The 26,126-nt window shown below is 45.0% G+C and overlaps 2 protein-coding genes across 2 annotated transcripts in view; both read right to left on the bottom strand.

The window, feature by feature from the left end:
* Window positions 1-5,096, bottom strand: part of LOC106654016 (ral guanine nucleotide dissociation stimulator) — a 33,195-nt gene extending 28,099 nt beyond the window's left edge. The window contains exon 1 of the mRNA XM_014373705.1: window positions 4,001-5,096. Coding sequence (XP_014229191.1) covers window positions 4,001-4,030 — 30 coding nt within the window. The 5' untranslated portion in view covers window positions 4,031-5,096. The remainder of the gene's footprint in view (window positions 1-4,000) is intronic.
* A 1,466-nt stretch (window positions 5,097-6,562) lies between these two features.
* Window positions 6,563-24,914, bottom strand: LOC106654008. The gene is made up of 7 exons (XM_014373695.2): window positions 24,780-24,914; window positions 18,210-18,814; window positions 16,118-17,646; window positions 12,730-13,151; window positions 11,562-12,212; window positions 10,136-10,755; window positions 6,563-10,063 (listed from the first exon to the last, which is right to left on the bottom strand). Exons 2-7 carry the CDS (start codon window positions 18,794-18,796, stop codon window positions 9,334-9,336), a joined length of 4,539 nt encoding a protein of 1,512 aa, XP_014229181.1. The 5' UTR covers window positions 18,797-18,814; window positions 24,780-24,914; the 3' UTR covers window positions 6,563-9,333.
* Between the last annotated feature and the right edge of the window lie 1,212 nt (window positions 24,915-26,126).

The raw sequence follows: 26,126 nt of genomic DNA, 5'->3' as shown, positions 1-26,126 counted from the left end.
ATTTTGTATTTGAAGCGATCGAAAAGTGGTCACAATTGTTTGACACAATTAAATTATCATTTTCAGGGTATTTAAGATGAATTAAATATTTGACACATAATTGTAACAGCAAAATCGTCAACAACAATTTGAAACATTGTAAATAGTTATTTTTGGTCGATAGTCCATTATTAAGGTTCAGCATTTCTACCAAGGATGTAATCACGAAAAATTGTTAACGTGCATCCCGACGACACCCGATTTCAACCGACGAAAATTGTTCTACATGTGCCGTAACACAACGCGCGATTATCCTCGGGGGTTTGCATCAGCCTCGCACGCACTCGCGTTATCACACTTATATAATACGCGTGCACGAGGCTCGAAAAAAAGACGCGCCACTGATATACAAATCGAGAAAAGAGTTGTTCTCCGGTGCGGCATCCGTGACGACGACTAAACTATTTGCCTTCTTTCGTTATAGAGAACGCGTTCGAAGAATGTGTATGTATATATCCCCGCGCGCGCACGCGGCTTTGCTCTCACTTAGCACCACGTGTGCCACTATATAATACGCACACATCTCGAGGTATCTATAAGCCTTACTATGCAACCGAGCGTGTAACCTACTTTTCCTGGCTCTGTGGTGCTTGAAAAATTCGCGATGAAAAAAAAAAAAATTATCGACGTTAATGTAAACAAACGAATAAAAAAATGTCCAGTGCTGTACGTGTAACACAGATGTGGGATATGTCGTGTATTTTAATTGTCGGTTTAATCGAGTACCTATTCAATCGGCGGGCAGCGAGAAAGAAAGAAGGAAAAAAAAATAGAAGAAGGAAGCGGCGAAATTACCGATCTCGCGTATAGTTTTAATAACTATTATAACCGATGTCGTATATACAGAGAAATGGGCGTCGGCTGTATCATACATACACACGCGCGGCTACATATATATATGCTGTATTCTACGAATGTCCACGAGAGAGAATAGCATTACAAAGCGAACCAAGGTGATTCAAGGTAATTGCACTTTGCCGATTTCATCCGGACGCTACTCAGCGCATGTTTATTATGCATATAAAGCTATGATGATCGTTCGTTGTGGGCAATTTTCTTTTTTTATTCGATATCGAGCGAACAATCATCCTCGATGAAGATTTAACTTTGGTACTTTTAATTGACTCGATAGATGTGTTGTTTTTTACTCTTGCAGGTACCAATACCGAGAGAGGCTGAAAAAAATTCAAGTGATTTAATTCCGTGCGTGGGCGAGTAGATTAAGATTATTTTGACATTCGATGCTGAAAGTCATCGGTGTATGGCAACTCCGATACGACAATCTTGAAATAACTTTAAAACATTTTTCGTTTAATTCTTGTTCGAGAAATTCATAAATTATGCGAAATTACTAAAGTTGCTAAATTTAGCCGATGCATATGATTCATCGTATTTTTTTGCATTTAAAAAATCGATCGATTAAGATCCATTCACGTGACAATTATTGCGAATAAGGATTGAACGACCTTATAATGACTCCATTAAAAAAAAGAATAATAATTTTCTAAAAGACATCCTGCCAACCTGAAGAAACATCTCAAAGCTAAAGTCTAAAAGTCTTTCTGTTCGTGATACCGATTACCAACAATTATCTTCGCGTGCCCCCTTATCATGTTTAGTCATGAGTAATTTCTATTTACACGTGTTTTAAAACAAGTTTATTGTCGCTCAAAAAAAAGCTCATGCGTTCGATTCTTTTACGATACTCAATCCATTTTTATCTTTCGTAAGACTAAACATTATCGTTCGGAGACGAGAAGTAAAAAAACTAGACAATTCGAAAGTACAGAATATTTGTGACAGAGGTGAGTACTCATATACTCCAGATTTTTTATGATAACTATATTATCACACATATCATGTATGTTTCCGTTTCTTTTCGTATTCTCTGACATTACTAATTGTTTCTTTTTGCGACGAGTTCGCTGTATGTTTAGCGACTTTGAGTTTGTACGTTAAACCAATGCTATTTATAAACGTTCGTTATATAGCTTAAATTAATTGGCGAGACAAATTTTTCGCAGTGGAAAAAAAACTCACTAGTAAAATTGAGATATCAAGAAAATTTCTTTTAACTTTTATGCTCGTCGGATGAATTTATTTTACAGCAGACGCAATGTAACTTTTGGTCATAAATGATATTTAATTATGATTCGTAGTTGAATCCTTGGAAAGTTTCATGTATCGTGCAATAAAGGCCATGTTATCTTGCTATTTATGCTGTATAGAAATTTAAAAAATGTCTGTTTATTTTTAATTTTAAATTACAAATTTTACCGAATCGAGGAGTATATTGAAAATAATTGCCTCGATTTTAGCGAAGCCAAGAAAAAAAAAGTGAAACGACGAAATCGAGAGGAATATTAATTTTTCACGAAAGCCACGCACAGCAACAAAGTCAAGCTCGGCATCGTGAAAGTCCAACGATTCAAAATCGGCTATTGACACGGCATGTTTCACGCAAATACTCTCGAAAATGATTTCACCGCGTAAAGAGGAGTCAAATTTTCTCGAAAGGAAAATCCTACCGATCCGCCAATTTCACGCTTGAAAATTCGAGGACCAACATTCGTGTACCGTCGGCTTATGCGACATATAGTCAGCAGTTGCGCGAGTATTACATTTTTATTTTTCTCCTACTCATACAGCAAAAGTCGTAAGTTACAAGTTGCCGACGTCGTACAGTAGTATATAGCTGCTGCAGCAGCAACAGTAGCAAAAGCAACGTGTGCACCTGACAATAATATATGATGTTACATAAACCCATATATGCACGTCGCTGCACATCTCTCAGCGCGTCACAACACAAAAATAACAATATATATGAACGTACAAAAATAAAATATTCAACATTACCCAAGACTCGAGAGTATAATTCGCGAAAGATCGCGACGCGCCGCTCACCTCTCGAGTAATATATCATATACTTCCTTGTATATATGCAATCAGCGTGTCTAAAAAAGCTACACCGCCAATCTGTGCTCTATTTTTTCGAACAGTCGAGTAGATTCGAAAAATGTAAACACACACCCATGTACACGGCTACTCTCGCTCCGTCGAATCTCGCGTACATACACTTCTCGGAACATAATTGGAGCTGACTCGCGCGCGTGCGAATATTCGTCTATTATATACTCCATCGCTCGGGCACCACCAGCTGATTCACGTAAGTAAACATGTCAAATGAATTCTTCACGTCGCGTATGGTAGTGGAGTTTTCGCACACGTGCGCGAGATATATATATACCAACCATTACCACACTCACGTACAATCTCGTATCATCATTTTATAACGATATTGTACGTCAGCTCGAAAAAGGAGTAGTGTATAATCGCGGTTGCATATATCTGTAATATCGTCGTCCTCGCGCGGATGTCTTGTATTATTATTGGCGCTCGCGCGCGTATTTTGCAACGAACGAACGATCACGATGATGGGGCCTCAGCAGCTCCGAGCCTAAAGTAGCATAAGTATGCATCATGCATATGATGTTGCATAGAGCCAAGACGACGACGAGGAGAGGCTATACTACTAGTCTTTTTTTTCCACGAGCTATAAGTGTATATAATGAGAGAAGCGACGCAAAGCATATATATAATATATAAAAGGTAAAGCAGCGGCACGTAATACGCCGCGCGCGTATATTTCTCAAGGCAAACAGTCAATGAAAAAGAGAAAAGGCTCTCATACACGTACGTATAAACGCATGGGATAAAAGAGCGGCCAAGTGAGAGGTGTATATATATGTACGCATGCTACGGAGCACGAACCTCGCGGTCGTCGTCGTCGTCGCTACCGCGAGAGACTTTTCTGCAGTCGGAGCAGAGCAGCTACATACGCATAATTTCAGCGGGATAGGTATATTCAATGGTTTCGTCGTTCAACGATAAGATGCGTATAGAGAAAGAGAAGGTGCCCTCCAAGACTTTATGGAATAAATTGATATATATAAATATTTACCAAGGACTCGTCGCCATTGTCAGCGCTCATAGCCCAGCAGCTGAGGAGAAGCAGCGGCAGCAACAGCAGCAGCGGCGACTCGCTCTTCTTCTTCTTCGCCCTTCGTCTTCGAGGGTATCTGTCGTCTGTGGCTGATAATCCGCATCGTCGTCGCCCGCATGCAGTCGGCACGAGCGAGCACGATTATTCACTCTCTCTCTCTCTCTCTTCACCCTCTTTTGGTCGCGCGCAGCACCTTTTCTGAATATCTTTCTTTCTTTCGCGAGTATTATAAAAAAACACAACCCCGTGCGCGCGAAATTCTCTCCTCTCACGACAGTAGTAGCGATCGCCCACCGCGACGACTCCTTTTCTGGAGCATCGTCGGAGAGGTATTCGCTTATTTACACTTCGCTGTATTATGGTACACACGAGATGTACACAAAGAAAGACGAGTATACCCTATTACAGCGAACGGAGAAAGTCGCTCGTGAGTCAAAAAACAAAACACCAACAAAAAAAAAAACACCTGTCGCTGTGCTCAGCTGCCGGCGGTGGCGGCAGCGCTCATCCGCTGCATTGTGTTACAGTATAACTCCTGTATTTTTTTTCCTCCCCTTTGCGTCCAGCGACGTTTTTAGCGCAGACACACCGTGTGTGCCAAAGCACAAAAGTGCACCCGCGAGACTCCCACAACACAACACGGAGCACTGCACACAGGCGGTGAGGTTATGGAGGACCGAGTGCGCGTTGCACACAGCACTCACGGGTAAACAGGTGTTCGTGAAAAAAAAAAAAATAAACAAAGAAAAATTGCAGCGACCAAAAACGGAGTCGACGAGACTCGCGGCGCACAGCACCTTGTATCTTCGGTTACACTCGCGCGAACCTTCTTCCTCTTTTTTTTTTTGGTTAACAGCGTCGAGCTCAAAACAAACAGATCACCTCGCGCACACAGGTAAAAATAAGGCAAAAACAGCAATTATAAATGCACTCGATTCGCGCACAAAACTCTCGTTCTCTAAATTTTCTCAATTATCAACTTTTGCAAGAGCGCAAAAATCGTATACATGCAAATGGTACACAGAGACGATACACACGTCCAACTGCGTATACAGTAAATGTACAACTGACTAATATTATGATATAGCGCACAGATCAGCAGCAGCACACGGTGCACAGGTAGGTAGGCAGCAGTAGTAGTAGTAGTAGTAGTGGTATATATACAAGCCTCCGATGGCAGAACGGAGCAACAGCAGCAGCAGTTATACAAGTTGTTGTCGTTGTTGCTGTGTGTATATGTGTGTGTGTGTTTCGCGTCACGCGTGTCTGCTTTGCGCCGTGTGTCGGCGCTCACGTCGACCGAATAACTGAGGTCTGAGAGTGACTGTATATAGGAGAGGAGGAGTAGGAGGACTCGGCGCGACTGGCGAGCGACGGCATTTATAGTATAGGTGTATATAGGTACGTGTGTGTAGAGGTATTGTGTACATGTGCCTGCGACTGCCGAGCGAGACTTACTCGCGGGCCGGGCGTCGACACTCTATACGAGCGCGCAAGCGAAAGAGAGCTCGAGAAATGTACCTTGCCGCAGTTCTACTATATATATAATAAGCTCCTGCTCCTTTTCACTCCCATTGCGCCATGGGTAGGTACACCGACGTGCATATATATGTATATAGCGTACACGCAGATCATTGAGCTTCGCGCGACTCTTACCTTTGTGTACAACGTATAGTACAGTCTAGGTATACGATCGAGATATACTTACTTCCTCCAGAGGAATGTCGACGATTCGCTGCCCATATCGCAATCTAATATCATCAGATACTCCCTTGTTTCATGATACTTTTTTTAAACTTTTAAGCTTTTTGCGTAATGCTCACGAGAGATTATCGAACCGCTCGATTATTATGAAAATTGCGCTTGAGTCGCGCAAGTAGTACAAATCCTGAGTAAACGCTACGAAGTATACTTTCGAGATACCGAAAAGTCGACACGAGTAAAAGTTTTTTGGGACTCGTTGAATCATCGCGCTTTATCGACGACGCACCTTTTGTGCTTTTACCTGGAAAAACCCCTTCTTGTTCGCTATACGTAGCGGATGCTCGGATTCTTGCTCTTTTTACTTTTGGGTAAAAACGTGACTGACCTCTCGTTTGTTCGACTGATTGTTGCTGTGGTTGCGAATGAGTTGGTGCGGTTTTTTTTATGCAAAGAGCTGCAGTATTTCTGATGATATTTCCTTGGAACGTAGAATTGGATTATCTTCCAATAAAAGTAAATTCTTTCGTGAATTATACTAATAAGACAATGAATATCAAAATTGTGCAATGGAAAAACGTTCGAAATGTGGAAACCAGAATAGATTTTTGAATTTAAAATTTTTCAATCTTAAATTAGGCTTGATTATTCTTTTATTATTATTTATTTATTGAATATATCTAACGTAGTAAATTATTAAAAATCTTGATTCTGATTGTTTATCTTTCAATTAAATATAGAGTGAATTGTAGGATATAGTGATCAAGTGGAATGGGTTGGTTCATGCAAGACGAGACGAATTGTACAAAAAGACGGACACACTTTTTCACAACATTTAATAAAACACTATAAACTATTCATGCTTTTTTTACTCAAATAATCTAAAAGTTACTTACATACGTATAGTGTATATGTATTTTTTTTCATTTTATATTTTTAGTTTGATTATTTAAACTCAAATTTTGAAAGAGCTTTAGTAAATGTGTATGATTCGACCGATTATTTGCTTTGAATCGTGAAATATGTAGTACCAATTATTGATAAAGTAAAAAGAAGTCAGGTTGCCTTTTTTTCGCCTGATTCAATTATCAAACACATTTACTAAGGTCTATGAATTACATAAAAAGCAAAACTCAAATTCATCGTTCTAATACATATAAATTGAATGCCGCAACATTCCTCGCTTCGTACAATAATTTTTTTTATCATATATTTAACGCAAATACTCGATTCAAGTCGCCAAAGATTATTACATTCTATCAGTAACAAATAGAAACCAAACCGGTAATTTGCCTACTTTTAATAGTTTTTACATATTTCTGCGAACAAAAAAAAAGATTGAATCGCAGAGGTATTGTGTACTTACAATTAAAAAACGGAAGTGTTTCGCCGGAAAAACACTCGGGAACTGACACGACCGATATAATATATAATATCGTATGTATAAATTTAACACTATTCATATCATTAATTTATTCTTATAAATTAGTACTTGCGTCAATTAAGAATTTTAGCGATCAACGTCCCGGGATGCTAAATATAGATTCGTTTAAAAATTTGTTCAACTACTATAAAGAGCGTGCTAGAAAATTAATGAAGCAAGGCAACGAATCAATCTTACGATTTTACACATTTTCATGGTTATTCACCGCACAATGAACGAATGCATTTCGGATAAATTGCAATAATCTTAATTTTTACGAGAAGTCAATAAAACTTTTCGCAACTATGGTCCACTAATAGTTTATAACGCTGTTTATCTTTAAATTTACGGAAAAGTTACAAAATGTAAAAAAACGTTAAGAAACTCATAACAAAATTAATTCTAAAGGCAGTTTGGTGTCAGCTTTTGAAGAAAACACGGTTGTATGAAATTTCCAAATTCATTTATAGGTGTAACGACAGTAAATTATTTCATTTTTTTTTATAATTACGATAATTGATTTGAAATAAGAAAAAATTCAAATAACAAATCCGCTATGTACAAATTTTTTTGACATACTGTGCGTTAAATGACATCTTCATTGATATCTCTCGATACATGAATGAGAGGGTCCGTTAAGTACAGTTAAATAAATCGAACAAACACTTACAGACTCATCTTTACATGATTTGGATAATGGTGATTTTTTGTACAATATGTCAAAAACTTTATGCGACCCGAGCGTAAATTTAATTTTTAATTCTCATCACATAAAATAAAATTCATGATAAACTCAAATGTTTTAAACTTAAATAATACCAAACTTAATTTTTTTAAAATTAATTGTTGCATTTTTATAAGCTGATCCCATAATGTTTTGGTCACAACCTCGTTGAATTCTTATTATTTTTGGAATAATATTTTTCCAATTTCGCTGAAATTTTCGCAATTTCATAAATACGTTGTTCAATTATCTAAAAACTTTTTCAACTAATGGTCAATAGTTCCATTACAAACATTTAAAAATCGCCCGTTATTGTAGCGCTTACATGCGATACTTCGATAAGTCTTATTTATTGGAATAGTAGCACAGTGCGACGTAATTGCGTCCATCCCGGGCGGACGCACCATTTTTTTTAGAACGTTTGAAAATCTCGAACAGTTACTTTTTTGTTAAATTATGCAGCTTCGTTTCTTGTCAACTGAACGACGCAGTATTAATAATTTTTTCGTGATTGCTTTCGTGGCTGTCGTTCAGAACAATATTACTTTCAGGTATGATATTTTGTCGGTTCCAAAACACAATATCATAGAACAAAACAATAACTTTTCAAGTTTTCTCTCTCGCTATTTGTGCTCTGGAGCAGAGCTTCGCAGTTAATTTATTTTTAAAATCATTTATTTATGCTTACACCTGAGATTCCAAAATTCATATTCGTTTAGCTAATTTTTCACAAAATTTCATGTACGATTGAAAACTCAGGTACGAAGCTGAATATCTTTTGATATTGTTCAAACGCATCATTGGAATCTCAAAATTCGCTAAGAGATTAATTCAACTAATGTGCCTGTACTTAGCGCCGATTAAAATTGATGTATTGCAAAAATATACAACAACTTACAAGATTACAATATTCACTTTCCACACCACAGAAAACTTTCTGACAACGAATTAAACTTACTTAAACGTACAAGTCAAAAATGATTTGAACACATACATTTATGCTTACTTTTCCATTGAAGTAACTTACATCGATCAATCAGGACTAAACACAGATACAGAGAGGAATTCAAGAAAATTCGTTTTTTCCCGATTTTTCGTAATCATACAAAACTGACTAATGCACCAGCATAATCAATGAATAATATTACTATATATGTATATTGCACAAGTTTTACCGAGAAATAAATCTAAAAAAATTACGCTTGATGTTCTGTTGAAGAATTGTAAGGCATCACGAATGCAGAGCACAGACAACCCGTCAATTCAAGGCAACGAATGTCGAAAAATCAATCCCAAGAATCTCAATCAAGTAAAACTGGCATTTTTCAAAATTCTCTCAACTCTTCAAAAATGTACAAATAACATGTCGGAGACACGAGCGGTTTTTATCGGAGGAGCCGCCGTCGCCGAGATCAGCTGTGTGTCGCTCAGCTGCGAGCGCATCTAGGCTGAGACGGTTTCGACCATGGACTTTTTAATGATCTCACCGAAATTGTCATCGCAATCGTCCCCGTTGTGCTGTTGCTGCTGCTCTTGCTGCTCGAGCGAATTATTATGATGCAGCTTATCTGCTAGATCTAGTTTAGTCCCGTTGACTTGGTGATAAACTTGATGCAGCTGTTGTTGTTGTTGTTGTTGTTGTTGTTGTTGTTGTTGCTGCTGATGCTGCTGCTGCTGAAGTTGTTCCAAGTGTTGCTGTTGCTGTGGCGTTTGCTCGTGTTGCATCTGCATTTGCTCGTGCGATTGTGGCTGCGGTGGCTGCTGCGACTGCGGCTGATGATGATGGTGTTCTTGCTGTTCCTCCTGAGACTGCAGATGCTGTTGCTGTGGCTGCTGTTGCGCTTCGAGGCAGTTACCATAGTAAGAGTATCTGGAAGATAGGAGTTCTGAGAACGAATCTAGCTTGCCCATCTGTGGCACGACCGAATTCATCGACTGAAGCGTGTTGAGATTTGTGTACTGCGACCCCGTCATCTCGTCCTGGCCAAAAGGCGCGTCGTAGATGACGTTGTTGTGCTGGTGCTGGTGTTGCTGGTGTTGCTGGTGTTGCATGAGCGAGTGCGTCTGTTGGCAGTTGTTGGTGGAGCTCGTAACGGACGTCGCGTCCTGGCTATAGGTGGTGCTGTAATGCGAAAATCCCGGGCTGGCCGGGAACTGCATCTGAAAGGGCGATCTGAAAGAGAATATCAAGGTAAGAGAACTAGTAAACAAAAAAAGATTCTATAACCTGGGTATTTAAGCCTACCTGGACATCGAGGGTAAATTCTGATAACTATGGTAATCCGTATAGATGTTGGATTGAAAGCCCAGACTCGACCCCTGTCCCGTCACGCCGTAATGCTGAAAACCCTGGGAAAAGTCGGATTGCAGCTTGCCGCGCTGTCCCGTGTCGCCGAGGCCGTCCGCGTCGCCGCCACCGGTACCACCTGCGGCCGTGGGATAGCAGTCGTCGCGCATCGCGTATAGGTCCAGGCCGTCGGGCCGCGACGAGACGCTGTCCGACGAGTCGTAGTGCAGACTGGTGAAGCCCGCGCCGAGGCAGTCGCTCGACGAGTCCATCAACGACGAGGCAGCGGTCGTGCAGTTGGCGGTCGTCCCCGTGGAGCCGGAGGACGAGGAAGACGTGAGAAGCTGCTGCGGAGCTCGAGAAACCGCCGCCGCCGCCAGTCTGGCGTGATGCTGCTCGTGCATCATCTGCTGGCGCAGCTTCTCCTCGCGCTGCTGCGCCTCGTTCGTGTCCAGCTTCAGGCGCATTATCGTGTGTATGAAGTGGGTGCGCACGCGGATGGGATTGAACTCGATGCGGCCGGAACGATTGGCGCAGCCGTCGCGCGAGCAGCCGCACGGGAAGCCCTGCCGATCGACCTGTGTGTACGTGCATTCGCGCGAGCGCGAAAGAAAAAAGAAAGATTATTAATATATTCGTGATTTTTTGTTGACATGTATATCGAGAGATAAGCGTATGGGAAATGAAGAAGATGGAGCAAGCAGTCATGAGAAGAAAAAAAAAATAACGATGAAGACATCGCCGCGCAGTCTTGGAATGATATTGACATTTTTGCGTTATCAAGCCGACTCGAACCCGAGATAAAGCCTGCGCTGCTGCGTAAAGCAAAGCGAGCGTATATATATATATAAGGTATTAACTTAAAATCGGCAATTCTTCAATGGTTTCTAGATAAACACAAGTATTTATTAACAAATTCACTATTTACAATTATATTACCATATAAACTTTCTTACCTAGATAAACACAAGAAACGACATTTAAAGTTAACTGCCGATCTTGCTTACAACCGTATGACTAATGATACAATACTCTGTATTCTACAATTTATACGCAGAGCTCCCCACTCTACACCTCGCTGTAACGAGGATTAAATTATTTAAAGAAATAATATTTCTTTACATATATGTGTGTGTACGACTTGCGTGAGTTTATTTTTAAACTCGCTCGATTGAACAAGCTTCTTATAAGCGCGAAGCCATCGTCTTCGTCGTTTCGCGCACACCAGCTTTGTGATAAAAATATAATTTACTCCGAGGCATGCAACATTTTCTTCAAGTCCCCGTATTATAAATGTAAAATTTTCGAATCGTTATTATTTCCTCGTCGTAATTACGCGTTAATTACAATGATATTATATTATTATAAAGCCTAAAATACGCACTTGACATTTGACGTTGGCACGGCTGCAGGGGCAGCTCTCCGGGTCGCAGTAGCCCTTGCAGGCGCAGCCGCAGTGCTCGCGGCTGGCCCTGATCTCGCGGCACTCGTCCTTCTCCACGGAGTCGATCTTGCGCACCCCCGAGGCCCTGAGCAGAGCTCGCCTCTGCCAGGTGGGCACCGGCTGCAAGAAGTAGTAGCTGTCCATGTCGAGGTCCTCCTCTTCGTGCTCGTCGCTCGGCTCGTCGTCCGTGTCGTCGCTGTGGCTCTCCGAGCCCGAGGCTGCGTCGCCTCCGACATTTCCGCCACCGCCGCCGAGCATGCTGCTGCTGCTGCTGCTGCTGCTGTTGCCGACGGACGCGTCATCGACGTTGACGTTAACGTTGACGCCGACGTCGCCAACGCCGCCGCTCACTACGTCCAGTAGAGCGCCAGGCGCGCCGACGTCGAGATTGTTGACGCTGTCGGCGTTGATGCCGCTAACGCTCGCATCCTGGCCCACGACGCCGGCCGCGACGATGGCCGCCGAGCGACGTTCCGAGCGCAGCTGGGCCAGACGAGCGCGATGATTGCGGCGCTGCTCCGCGGCGTGCTCGGACAGGGAGAACCTCTCCATGTGCTCGTGCCTCGCGTGCATGCCCAGTGTGCTGCCTCCCTGTAGCAACAAGAGAACGTCGATGAATAAAAGAGAGGGCAAGTTTAGGAGAAAAAAAGGAGCGAAAACGACGAGCGCCGTGAAAACTCGAGAGAATCCAAGATAAAGGGCACACCGGTGTGTGTGCGCGCGCGCGCTACAGATATAGTACAACTATTAGCACATCAAGGGGTTCCATCGCGCACTTGTATATCTTCGCGGGGGGGCGGACGCGGAGTCTCTGAACTTTGCCCGATGCTCGCCTTTGGCTCCGTGGATTATGTACGCAAATACCCTCCGATAATTGCGATAATATCGAATGAAAAATAACGTTATACTAAGTATACGGTGCGAGCTTCTAATCGGACCATTAGATTTAATTTGTACATTTTATTTTGAACTTTACATTTGTTTCTTCTCTTCCGAAATCTTACTACGATACAAAACAAATTTTGATATCTTTATCCTTACATTCTTACCCTACAAAAGAAAAGAAAAAAAAAAGATTAAGAAAGCTCAGAAGATTTAAATGACGAACCTGGGACGGTACGCAAGTAAAGCCTTGGGCCCTGGGGAAGTAATAGACCGTGACCGCGTCGAACTGTATGTTGCGCTTCTTCTTGGGTTGTTGCTGCTGCTGCTGCTGCGTCGTCGTGGTCGTCGTCGTCGTCGAAGTGGACGCCGTTGCGGCCGCGACCGACGACGACGCGGCGGACGTCGACAGCTGGACGTTGGGCCTCTTGGGACTGCTGGCGCCGGACAGATGCGTCGTCGACTGCGCGTCGTCCAGTCCGCCGACGATGCAGTCGTCGACCACCTCCAAGCGCCGCCTCTTCAAGCTGCTCTTCGTCGGTACTTTTTGACTTATGTTGATGGCGCCGCTGGTACTGCTGCTGCTTGTGATTGGCAACGTCGGTGACTTCAACACCTCGCCGCTGCTGCCGTACAGCTGACTCATCGCTGCATTGCCATTCAAGGACAAACAAATGTTCGTTAAATAAATTCTTTACTAAGTGTGTGTGTGTGTTTTTTTCTCTCTCTCTCTGTTCTCGCGTTCTCGCGCTGTATGCTCTCGATCGTCGTCTCGTTATATTTGTACAATAATTTTTTTTTATTATTTTTCTTTTTATTTATCGACTGCGAGGTGCGCTCGCAGAGAAACGATACGAGGAGCAATTTGTAAATTACGCAATTATCGCGCGCGCGCGCGTATTAAGGTCATTTATTGTTGTAGTATATTTATAAAAAAAAATATAAGCTGCGGCGCGTCGATTCGCAGCGAAAATTATTATTGCTTCATCGCGTGCGTTATTATTGAAAAATTCCTTCGAGGCAGCTCTCACGCGCGCGCACCGCACACCAACGTAAACGCACCGATGTAAATTTATATTATACAAGTCAAATTCGTCTTTGATGCAGCGCTCATTGCACCGAGGAGCTTATTTTAATGAGACGAAAACGAAGAGAGTTTACATTACATCGCCGAGGGACACGCTTTTCGCAACGATGTGTGCAGCGGCAAGAGAGAGAGTTCGTCGATATACCTGCAGCAACATTGTGCTACATCGTTTTGTCATCGTATCGTAAGCGTTCGTATGACGAATCGACTCTAGAATTCGTGCGTTCGACGCGTTGCCGGAAAACAATTCAATACGTCAAAATCGTGTTTTTTCATTTTGTGTTATTGTCAGTTTTTTTTTTTGGACGTTTTTGTATCGAAGACGGCGCAAGAACGAGCAAGAAAATATGGTTCAAGAGGCGCGCGCATTACACCTTTCGTGAACGTATACATACAGTAGAGCAGTAGATGCCTAAAGCGATATATCATACTATCGCGTGCTGATAATCAATGCACGAACAATCGATAATGGTATAGTGTCAGCGAGCGGCACGAGTCAATTTCATGCTTGACATTGCTCTCCCGCTCTTTCACTCTTTCTCTCTCTCTCTCCCTCTCTTTTTCTCTCTATTTTTTTTATCTCGAATGTGTAGTCGATTTGTTTCTACACATCTTTAAACTATTCTCTCTATACTAGACTCGTTATAATACAAACACGGCATTAGATTTCCTCATACGCGTGGCTAAGATTCTAATTTTTTTTCCGCGACGCGATCCCTGAGTCATCGAGAGACAGCGTAGGCTGTATAAGTCTTCGGATTTATAAGACCCATCCGTATGATCTCTCTCACACACACACATACGCACGACGAGGAGCTTTTCGACTCGCGCCGAGAAATCAGCCATATGTATAGGTAGATACATCACGGCAAGTACCGCGCGCCGTTTGGAGCACTGCGCGCGCGCACGAGCCCGAGCTATACTACTACGATTCGGGCATATTCGCACAAAAGCTGCCCGAAGCTTTTCGACGACCAGGACTAAAGCTGCTCCGATCGACGAAGCGCGCGGCAAAGCTCGTGTGCCGTATATACATTTGTGATATACAAAACAACGATTGCCAAACGATCGCCCCGCGTGTATTCCACGAGCTTTGTGCCGACCTGGATCCGTGTGCTAACTGTGACCGTGTGTCGCAGCCGCCGCGCGGCCCGTTAGCGGGAACTACGCCCCAATGATTCCCCGCGGCACCGGCTTGCCTATCGTCGTTTATATACGCGATGATTATACGCGAGCTGATGTCGCGTCACACACGGTTTAAGTTGTATTATAACATAATAACCGTTTCGTCACCCGCTCCTTCGGCTCTGCGCGACGCTCGTCGGCCAATAATACGTAACGCGGACTTTTTGCCCGATCTCTTTGGAACGCGGATAGATATTTTCGCAAAGCTGCGCGGAGCTACACGCGAATATCGTAAATATATTTGACGCAGCATCGTATTTACGAGCTGATTACGATGCTTATATCGCGCGCAAAAAAGTATATTATACGCTGCGCAGCGCAAAGTGCCGCGGTGCGGGGGCTCGCTCACTCGCAAAAGAGCGAACGCGTTTACATGCATGCGTACTTACACACCGATAAAAAGTTTATACGGCCCGAAAAAAACCGGGCGCGCACGCGGAAAGCTCTCGGCCGCAGCAGCAGCAGTCGTCGCGTTTTTTATTTATTCCCTTTTTTTATTTTATTTTGTGCGCGTGCACTTTCTAAAAATTATTGCGAGCCCATAATTCAAAAGCACCCGCGTGCCTCGAGCTGCTGCTGCTGCCGTATATATTTATAAGAGAGCTGCTGCTGCTACGGCTCGCGGTAACGACGTGACGAGCAATATTGAATAAATTTTCCCCCGCGCAAACTTTTGGAGAATGTCGAAGCGGCTGCTGCTGCTGCTATACGCCATCGGTCAAACAACTGCGCACTTTACGTTTACGCGCACGCGTGTGTGTTTGTGTGTGTGCAAGTTTGTGTACAAGCATACACGGATATACGCACAAACGACATTTTGTATATATCTGTATATATTTGCGCTTACGAGCTGCAAAACGACGACCGCGACGACGTCGACGCCGGAAAGCGCTCACGCAGCCGAATAGAAAGTATACCGTTACTTTTGTATGAAGTTTTCTAGCCCGACAAGTTACTACGGCTCCTATCTCTGTATACATACTGTATATATGTACGTATAGCTCTAGCGGGCCGAGCGTGCGAGTGAAATTAAATCGATCCTCCGTGTGCAATACTACTGCCCTTACTCGAGACTCTTCTAGCCGCCTGTGTATGTGTGCGTGCGTATTCCGTACACGTTAGATACAGAACTTTTTGGCCCTTTTTTATTGTGAATCTTTGCGCTGCCGCAGCCCGTCAAAAATGAAGAGAGGAAAAAAAAAGAACGTAACGGGTATTTTCGAACGGAAAGAAAGAGAGAAACCACCGGCAAACTCGATTATTTTTATCATTTTCTTGCTCGTCCCGCGCAGTGTGTCGTTCCCATTATATTCGAGTAAATATATATGTCAATGTGACTCACGCTTATCCTTGACGTTGAGAATGTCGTCGGGTATCCGATCCAGGAACGAGGTCTCGGCTATGTCGAAGTCCGGCGTGGTGACCGCCGAGGACGGCATCGACGTCGGGCAGGCCTCGGCGAGCTCGCACTCGCGCGCGATCTCGTTGCCGAGGCCGGAGTCGCTGCCGTCGGAGCGCACCTCGTCGGGTAGCGCGCCGGCGCCCACGCCCACGGCCGACGAGGACGACAAGACCAGCGACGACGAGTCATCGGCGCCTACGTGGCTCGTGTACGTCGTCGTCTGATGATGATGATGATGATGTTGATGATGATGGTGATGGCTACTGACGACTGGCAGCAAGGGTTGGTCCAGTCGCTGGATGATCGCCTGGGTGAGGCCACCCTGATGCTGGCAGGACAGATCGGCACCGGCCGCGGCCATACACGCCAGCACGCAGGCCGTCGAGTCCGCCGTAGTGGAGGCCACCTCGAGCGGCGTGCCACCCACCAGGGTGAAATTGTTGCTGCTGCTGCTGCTGGTCGCGGGTGGCGACGAGACGCGCGCCACTAGTCCGCTGGTACCCGCCGCTGCCAATAACGCGCCAGTGGCGGGCGAAGCCGGACTGGAGAAGGTGATCTCGTCGCCGACGCTGAGCTTCTCGACGACCGAGCGCGGGCTGTGTTGGTGTGTCTGCTGCTGCTGCTGCTGGTGTGCTTGCTGCTGCTGGTACTGTTGCTGCCGCTCGCTGCCATTATCGAGGTGGCTGACCGTCCGGCCGGTCTGATCGAGGACGCGATTCTCGATGTATCCGGGCGAATCGCAGCGCTCGACGATCAGGCTCGATCCGTACGGGCAGACGGGCGACATGGGCGTCTCGGAGAAGGGCGAGCGCGGCCTGCTGCTGCTGCCGTGGCCCTGATCGCTGCCGCTGGCATGCGGCGGGGGCGAAGGCGGATATCGGTCGATCCGCGTCAGCCTGATCACCACCTGTCGCAGTTGATACTGATCTCTCATCCTCGGATCGCTGGGCTTGCTGCTGCTGCTGTCGATAGTCGTCATCGCTGTCGTCGTACCACTATTACTGCTGCTAACACCAGCACTACCACCGGCTACAGCGACGCCGCACTCGTCCTGCACCAATCGCGCACCACTACCACTACTGCTGGCATCGTCCTGGGCGATTATTTCCGCACTGTCGGCCTCGCTACTGTTGCTGCTGCTGCCCGCACTGCCGAGGGATATTTCACCCAGTGTTCGCTCGCGCTGGCTCACGTGTATCGGCGACAGACGCTTCACGTAGTTCTTCAGCTGCTGGGCCTTCTCCTCGGAGACCTCGGCGCCGAACGGCTGAAAGTCCTTCTTCGGTGTGGTCGTCGTCGTTGTCGTTGTCGTCGCAGTCGTAGTCGTCTGTTGCGGCGTCGGCGAGCCGACCTCGTTCAGCCGTCTTCGGGCCATCTCCAGTGGACAGCTGGGCGACGACGGAGCTGGCTGGACTGCGTCCGGCACTGCGGCGTCCAGAGGATTCTCGACGCTCTCGGAATAATCTAGCCTGTGTGCAAAAGATACGTATCGTTTATGTATATATGAAGGCGATTGAACTCCGGTACCATAGACGAATGTTCAACATTTAATGTCTGCGTTTTGGCCAACGAAAAAGTTTCTTTGTTATGAAAGGGTCATTAAAACGAGAGGCTTGCTAATCAGCAGTGGTAATACTTTTTTCATATTCATAGCCAGAAGAGAGTTTCGATTTGCTACACAGCGAAAGGAATTGACCGACGAGTGTGTTGCGTGTGCTTTGACTTATACTATTACTTTAACTTTGCCACTTGCAGGTTTACAGATGAAGGTACGTCGCCATCTAGCGGCGGAGGCTCAAAGTGGTATAACCGTATACATCTTTTAAATTTTGCAATCGTATTTTCTAGGTCATTTAAAAGGCATTTAACATTGGCAACGTAATTGTCATAGAAAAATCGCCAAAAACAATCTGGTAATGTATTTTGAAAAATTTTAAATGGTAATTTTTTTTATCATTGATACATTCATCAACGTTCAAAATTTTTACCCGGATTATTATAATCCTCGATCCAATTGAATCTCGATGCTTACCTCGTGTCTTCCTCGGAATAGCTCTTCGTAGACAGACTACCCATAGTAGTTTGTTGCTGGAGCGTGTCATCGCACGTGTGACGATTCTCGCTGCTGCTGTCGTTGCTGTTGCTCTCGGATAGCGGCAAACCGTTATTTTCGCTCGTGTCGAGCGTCAACGCGGAAGGACTCGGCAGCGGTGCCTTTTCTTCCTCTTCTGCTTCCGTTGCTTCTGCTACAGTCGTGGACGAGTCGACGAGAAGCGTCGTCGTGGTCTCTGCTGCTGCTGTTGGGCCCAAATCCACTTGGTCGAGCAACGAGGACGAGCAGTCGGTATCGTTATCGAGCGGCGCTTCCTGGACCAAGCTGCTGGCTTCGGTCGTTACTGTTGCTGCTGCTTCTTCTGTCGATTCTGTTGCTGCGGTTGGGTCGGATTCTTTGTCTGAACAGGATGATTCGTCGCTTGGTAGCTGCGGTGGCTGCTGCTGCTCTGGCGCATCATCGTCGTGGTGCGAAAATTCAAAGTCTGCGCGATGATTATGATTGTGATGGTGGTGGGCCAAGGCGGAATCATCCACTATTGGATCCTGGACCAACGGTGGTTCCATCTCGGCTCGGCGATTGGTCTGCAATGATACAAAATAATAACGATTCCATGAGTCTCTTTGTTTTTAAAGAATTACTTCAATATTAATCGATATATTGTGAATAAACCCAAAAGTGTTAATATAATACAATATCAGGGACGTAGATTTACGCATCGATTTGCTTTTGCCGAAAAATTGGCAGTCCTTAAAATTCAAGAGTTGCAGCATTCAGTCGAACAGCACAAGTCAATCGTAAAGATCTAAAACTCCGCTAGCAAGCTTAGCGCAGGAATTTTCGCGCTCTCATCAAGCGCGCGCGAGTAATGGGTATATCGATCCGAGAAGAATGACCCGCGCCGCTACCGCAGCAGACATCGAATGCACTCTCCGTTGCATTATTTGCAACTGCGGTGCATTACGTGTGTACACCTTTCATGCCGCATAACAATTGGATCAAAATCCTAGATTTAGACGCGCGCAGTTGCCTTATAATATTAACCGAAGTGAGCGTGTACGTGTATATATTGCGGTATAATAATACAATTGTTTGCGATTCGCGCGCGCGCAAGTTTCAATTCCCCCGCGCGCTTGCGTCAAAGCCGCCGGCAATCTATATGTGTGTGTGTGTGTGTTCATATTAATATAAACGTCGACGAGTGCGGGGGTGCGGTTCATTGACACGTCTCTCGACTGCACGCAAAGCGATTTATATTATTATTATTATACATACAAACGTCAACTTCCGATCGAATTCGTAAAAAAAAAAAAAAAAAAAAAAAAAAAAAAAAAACGATACAATTGGCGCGTGAACTGAATGAACTCTCGATACGAATTCGCACAGTCGCACTCGAACGCGAAATCAATAATACACGTGCGGCAATTGTATAGATCTGTGTACAGCGGCGCTCGCTGACTTCTTGTATATAATCCGCGGTAAAGAGCCGATCTTGTCGCGCTTTTTTCTCCCTCGTCCCTCGTCGCATATAAAAACACGAAAAAGAGAGTCACGACGTTCGCGCGCGCAAGCACGATCAACGTGTCCGATTTGTGTGTGTGTATGTATGTGCGCGCGCTCGGTGCAAAGCAAAACTGTGGCAAACGAGAGAGAAAGAGAGAGAGACCTCGAAGTGGTAAAAACATCATCGTATAAATACCGAAACGTGCGCGCGTGGATTATCCCAGCGGAATCAAACTGCGGCGCACGTCGCGCGTGTATATACGTATATAGCGGTAACACATATATATTTGCAAGGTGCGCGCGAAAGAGAGATATAATAAAGCCGCACGGGGGGCATACGCGCGTACTGCAACGATGACGTCCGGGGGTGCTGTGCGTGGGCGGGGGGGAGGGGTATATTTTTTTCTCGAAACATATTATAACGTACGCATCTTGTCGATGGGTTGACAGGTCTGTGTGTATGTGTAAATACGCAATGCTATTAACACCTCGCATTATATACGGTATGTACACGACGACGATATGACGGTGGTGGTCGCGCGTAAATAAAAGCTCGAAGATACAAAAGTGCATATCCCGTATAAACATAAAGCCGCACGAGTGAGCTATCTCGAGAGTTGAGTTTATACACTCGCTCGAGTGTGCATGATCACGTACATTTATACACATCTGTGTATATGTGTATGCCCATATGTGTGACCGTGTGTATATATATGTAGGGAAAGGCCGAGAGAGAAAGAGGAAGAGCGAGTACAGTATAGAGGCGGCTCGAGCTACGTTTATACATAGAGCGAGAGAGAGAGAGTATTGCGATGGTGTGTGCTGCGCCACCAGTACCAGCACCAGCACCAGCGGCAGCAAAAGCAGGAGGTGGAGGCGGCGGCAGAGGAGGAAGAGGAAGAGGAGAAAAGGATCAATAAGCCCCGGCGCGCAGCGAGCCGTGTGGCGTTGAGGAAAGCCTGATGTGCTGCTGCTGCTGCTGCGCGTCTATATAACGTACCAACCACCGTGTGTACGCGTACTACTAATACTACTACTACTACTACTACTATCCGTAGTATTTTAATATCTCGGCAGCTGCTCCGTAGTCTTCGTTGATTCATTTTTTTTTTTTTACTTTTTTTGGTTTATCATTTATTGGCGCTATGTAACGAAGCGTGCGCGCGCGGCAAAGTATGTGCCGCACCGATCACAGAGCTTTATGTATATACAACACGCCTCGATTATCCCCCGCTTTAGCGCGAGGAGAGAGCGTGCTAAACACCAGGTATACAGGGTATATATATACTGAATCAATCAGGCACGCGCGCGCGCGCGCAGAGTAATACGTCACCTCTTTGCATCCACCTGTTTCGCCGCGTTACTTTTTTTCCCCCCTCCTGCTCTAAGCTTCTTCTTCGCGCGGTTTAGCATAAACACATTTTTTCTCCCTTCTTTTTTTTTTCGCTATTTTCCTACAGTCATTTAATGGGGAACTACAAAAACAAAAGTTGAGCGCCGACCGATTCTTTTTCGGCGCGCGCGCTTCGTGTTACGACAAAAAATAAAAATCTCGAGCGAAAAGATTTCTTCGATCGAGCGCGCACCGATCCATCATTGCTCGCCCTCTCTATCCGCGCGCGAGTCTTTAATTTATATAGATCGAGCGAACACGAGACTTTTCCAGCGGCTTATGGTTCGCAGTTAGCAGCAGTAGCTGTTGCAGTGATTTCGACACTCGATGCTAGATAAACTAAAAAAAAACAACAAATAGAGTACACAACGTTATGCAAGTTACACAATTGCCGTGCTATGCGCTGCTGCTGTACAGAATCGTGCATATCTCTCGCGCGTGCATTATTAAAACGAAATTAGAATTATTGTTCGAACTGCGCGCGGGAGCTTACGTGACGTACGTGTGCAGTGCACGGATTAATGCGGAGAGAATATGCCACTGATAGGGATACACTTGAATCAATGTATGTGACAAACGAGTTCGAGCGAGATTTTGGATAAATTCGTGCTACACGTCGAGGTATCGGAAACGAGTCGATGAGAATTTAAAAGTTTCATCGATTGGTAGAGAGGAAAAAAATCACAAAATCGTAATCGAGTAAATTTTCTGCGAGCAAAGAAAACACAGCTGTCGATTAAGCAAAGTTATCATAAACAGCAAATGAAGATGCAGTCGTTCCGAATCAAAAGAGCGCGCGCGTATATAAACGCGGCTCGGTGTATACATATGAAAATGGCTATTAATGGTGACGTATGCGGGCCGTGTTTCGCGCGCGCGCGCGACAAAGAAGAAAAGCACGCGTCTGGCGCTAGCCGCTGTTATGCGTGTATAATACGATATACATACAGCCGTCCGCTCTACGTATAATTTATCAGGGGGCAGATTTTGCTGTCGGTATACGGCAAAACGAAATTGAATAATCGAATCATTCCATTAACTGACTCTCGAGAGCAAGAGAGAAAGAGCTCGCGCTTTAATATATATACGATACAAAGCGTGCAACTCACGCTGTACGAGCCGTCTGATTCTGCACTGCACGGTCTCGAAGCGCAAATAAAGGGTAGTAGGGTTCGATCCTGCATTCAATTGTAAAAAGGAATAAATGCAGAACCCGCGATACTTCGCTGTGTTTACGGTTTTTTAAATATCAGCAGTGAAAAGCGCATACTATGCATATATCTGCTCTTTCGCACCAAAAATGTAGCGAGTGCTATATCTTAATTTTACGAAAAACGTATATTAGCCCTACGGTATCGTTACGGGACGATTCGATCGATTCGGAAGTGTCATTTCGAGCGAAGGAGGAAGAGGCGCAACACGCACGAGCTCTCTCGAGTGCGATTATACTTTGTCGCCACCGCTGATACTGCTGGTAAAAACGAAAAGAGCAAACAGGTCAGTATGCTAATGCCGAGCAGCAGCAGCAGCAGCAGCAGCTCCGAGACACGCGATGAAAAGTTCAAAAGTCAATCCTTTTGCAGTAGCAGCAGCAGCAGCAGCACTGAGTGAGCTCGAGACTTGGCAAAGATCAAACGAGTTTATGTTTTTTTCTTCCTTGGTCCTCTTTAATACGTATACAGCAGAAAGGACTTGGAAAAAAAGTGATAAAAGAGATTTTAATTAAGGCGTTGGATATTTCGGCGTACTCCGGGTACTGTACACACACAAACCCAGGCTCTTATAAGCCCGTGCAATCGCGTCTTGCGTACAAACGTACGTACGTACGTATGCCAGTGAATTGAATCCCCGCGTACGCGGCGTCGAAGCGAAAAATCCCCGCGAAGCCGGGAGAGCTCTTGCTTGGTGAAAAAAAAAAAAAAATTGAGCCGCGGAGCTCTCTTAGCTTCGGCATCGCCATGTATTATCACGTATACGTGTATGTGTGTGCTATTACTACGCAGCACTGCACACAAATGCACACACAAGAAGTAGCGAGAAGCCTCCGAGTCGCGCGCGCGCGGCTGTGCACGAGTTAGCCTATAACAGCGCTACTACTGCTACTACTACGTAGCGACACAGGCAGCAGGAAAAAAGAAAGTAGCAACCCATTTTTCGCGCTGTCAAAGCTCTCTTACACACACGATTTATCGGTAACCGTACGTGTGTGTCTGTGTGTGTGTGTGTGCAATGCCGTGTGCTGCGGTTGTCGCCACCGCTGCTGCCGCGTGCTACTGCACTCACACACATTATATATACTTCGCGATTGCTGCAGTCACTACTCGCGTTGCCGCCGAGGATATAAACAGCACGAAGACAGGATGTGTATGCGACAAATCGGAATGCATTTTTTTTCCAGAAATCTGCGAATCTCCACGAGGCGCGACTCTATTTTTGAATGCGCACACGAGTCGGTGCGAATCGGCGTACATACGTGTTCCAAAACGTTCCACGGGCTGACGAATATAGAAGTTTATAGATTTGAAAAAAAGGGTCACCAATGTAGTAAAGTATCGAGTCGCCTTTAAGCATGCCAGCAGTCTTCGAAAGGACCACGACGTCTCGCTCGTACCATGCGTTTGAATATTACAAAGCACAAGGTTAAAATGCGCACATGCTTTATACAGCACTGTATACCAAGAGAAGGAAGCAGATCTAGCTCTATGTATAGCATCCACATATCTCAGTTGAGACGCGCGTGCACACGCACATAATATACGTCACGAAACATTGACGCTGCCACCGAGGCATAATATTATTATAATACACCTGCACAGTGCACATTCGGAGCAGTAGTTCGGAGCAGTAGTGCAACAACTGCAGCGAACACGAGACGCGCGGCGGACACACATGACGCGATCGCGCGACATATTAGAAGCGTTACCTTCTTTCAGTATCGGCGTCTGCGTGAGCGTCGAAACGTCACAGTCGACGGCGACGACGACGACGACATCATCGCATCGCTGGCCGCAGTAGCAGTAGTAGTAGTAGTAGGTAATAGCCGCAGCTTTATCACGCGTATAATCGTCGATTCTTATCTTCGATCTTTATACGTGTGTGTGTGTATAAGCAATCGTTTATACGCGAAAACACACACGGACACTTTTGCGAGTCGAGGCAGATTATTGCACACGGTCGCGTCTGATTTGTTTTTTTTTTTTTTTTTTACATACGTATCGTCGTATATATTAGGCACTGAGAGCGGAACGCACACTCGGCACTATATAACTCGATACGTCTGTGCGTGCGCGTGTGTATGTTGGTTTCAAGAATAACAATGTAACGTAAACGACGCCTAATTCACCGATTTGATTTTGTTTCTTTCTTTCTCGCTGTCTCTCTCTTATCTTTTTTATTTTTTTTAAATGCCACTGGAAGAGAAACACGACGACGACGCGGCACACGCTACTGGTACGATACTTTTTCTCTGGAACTATCCAAGTGTGCTACTGCGCTCCGTTTTTTTTCTTCTCCTCTCTCTCTCTCTCTCTCTCTCAAAACTAGCAATTACACAACACTGCTCTCTCTCTCTCTCTCACTGAGAACAAACAAATGAAAAAAAGAAAGAAAAACTTAAATAGCCTCGTGCACGTTATTTTTCATCAACACTGTACCTTAGCCGCCACAACAAAAACATCAACAACAACCACAACGACGACGACAATAACAACAACGATAACGGAGCAGCGTCGTGTCTGTACGCGGCGTTGACACTGTATTATTTTTTCCTTTTTATTATTACAAAACTTGCTCACAATTGCCTTCTCAGCTCTTGCTGCTCTCAAACACACTGCACTGCTGTAACACTATTCACTCGCTGGCTCGCACGAGAGCGTTGGCTTGGGCTGGACACATACACGTTGTGCTGCTGCTGCTGTTGCTGGCTCGGCTCTCTTATAATATTAGATCGCCGATATTACGTACGGCTCGATGTGTGTACATGTGTGTGCGCGCGCGTGTGTGTGTGTGTGAGCGCTACTAGTATATATTGTAGCAGCACAGCAGCAGTAGTAGCGCGACACAGAGATAGATAGAGAGAGAAAGAGAACCTCGACATTCAAAAAGCGATATGCGTATATGAAATAATGTGCGCAAAAGTGAGCGAGAGACAGAGAAAAAGGAGCAAGTATAAGAAAGTCTTTTAAACCAACACTCACGGTTTTACACTCACAGTTACACACTTGTATGTGTATATAATACACAAGGACTTTCACCGATATTATTATTCGGCGATCACTCGTGTAAGACCTTCTGCAGCTGCTGCTGCTGCTGCTGCGGCTTCTGCGTCGGTGTGTTCGTAATAAATACTTTTATCCGTTTTTGCACACGCACACTTTTCTTTTATACTTTATTTAATAAAAAAAAACGTGCAAAAAAAAGGCGTCGTTGTTTAAAGGTGTATAAACAACAAACACAGAGCATAAGAAAAACGAGACGTGAGAAGTAATAGTAGTAGTAGTAGTAGTAATCGTAGTAAAGTGCGACTGCAGCGCGTTTTACACAGATATATGTATATTATTATTGTTGTACGTATGTAGTGTTATATACCTATATCGTATATAGCGTGCGTGGGAGTAGGAATGGGCGCGCTTGTCGCGCGCACCGCTTCGCGGCGGAATGAGACTGCCGGAGTGCCAGGCAGGCAGGCGAGCAGGCAGTCAGGCAGGCACACACATACACATGCACATGCACAGACACGTATACACACAGACACAGGCAGGTTCTCTCTCTCTTTCTCTCGCTCGTTCTGCGCGACGGGCGAGTGTATCTTTGTCCCCCTGCGGCCTCCTCTACCCGCGCCTTCTCTCTCTCTCTACTCTACTCTACGGTCTCTCTATCCCTCCCCGATGCGCGCGGAGCGCGCGCCTCTGCATGCTGCTGCTGCTGCGTACAACTACGTACACAGACGCGCGCACACACACACACACACACACACAGACTGCGTACACGTATATATATAT

The sequence above is a fragment of the Trichogramma pretiosum genome, unplaced genomic scaffold, assembly GCF_000599845.2.
Source record: "Trichogramma pretiosum strain Unisexual culture from Peru unplaced genomic scaffold, Tpre_2.0 scaffold134, whole genome shotgun sequence".
NCBI lineage: Eukaryota > Metazoa > Arthropoda > Insecta > Hymenoptera > Trichogrammatidae > Trichogramma > Trichogramma pretiosum.
This window is presented reverse-complemented; position numbering and strand designations above follow the sequence as displayed.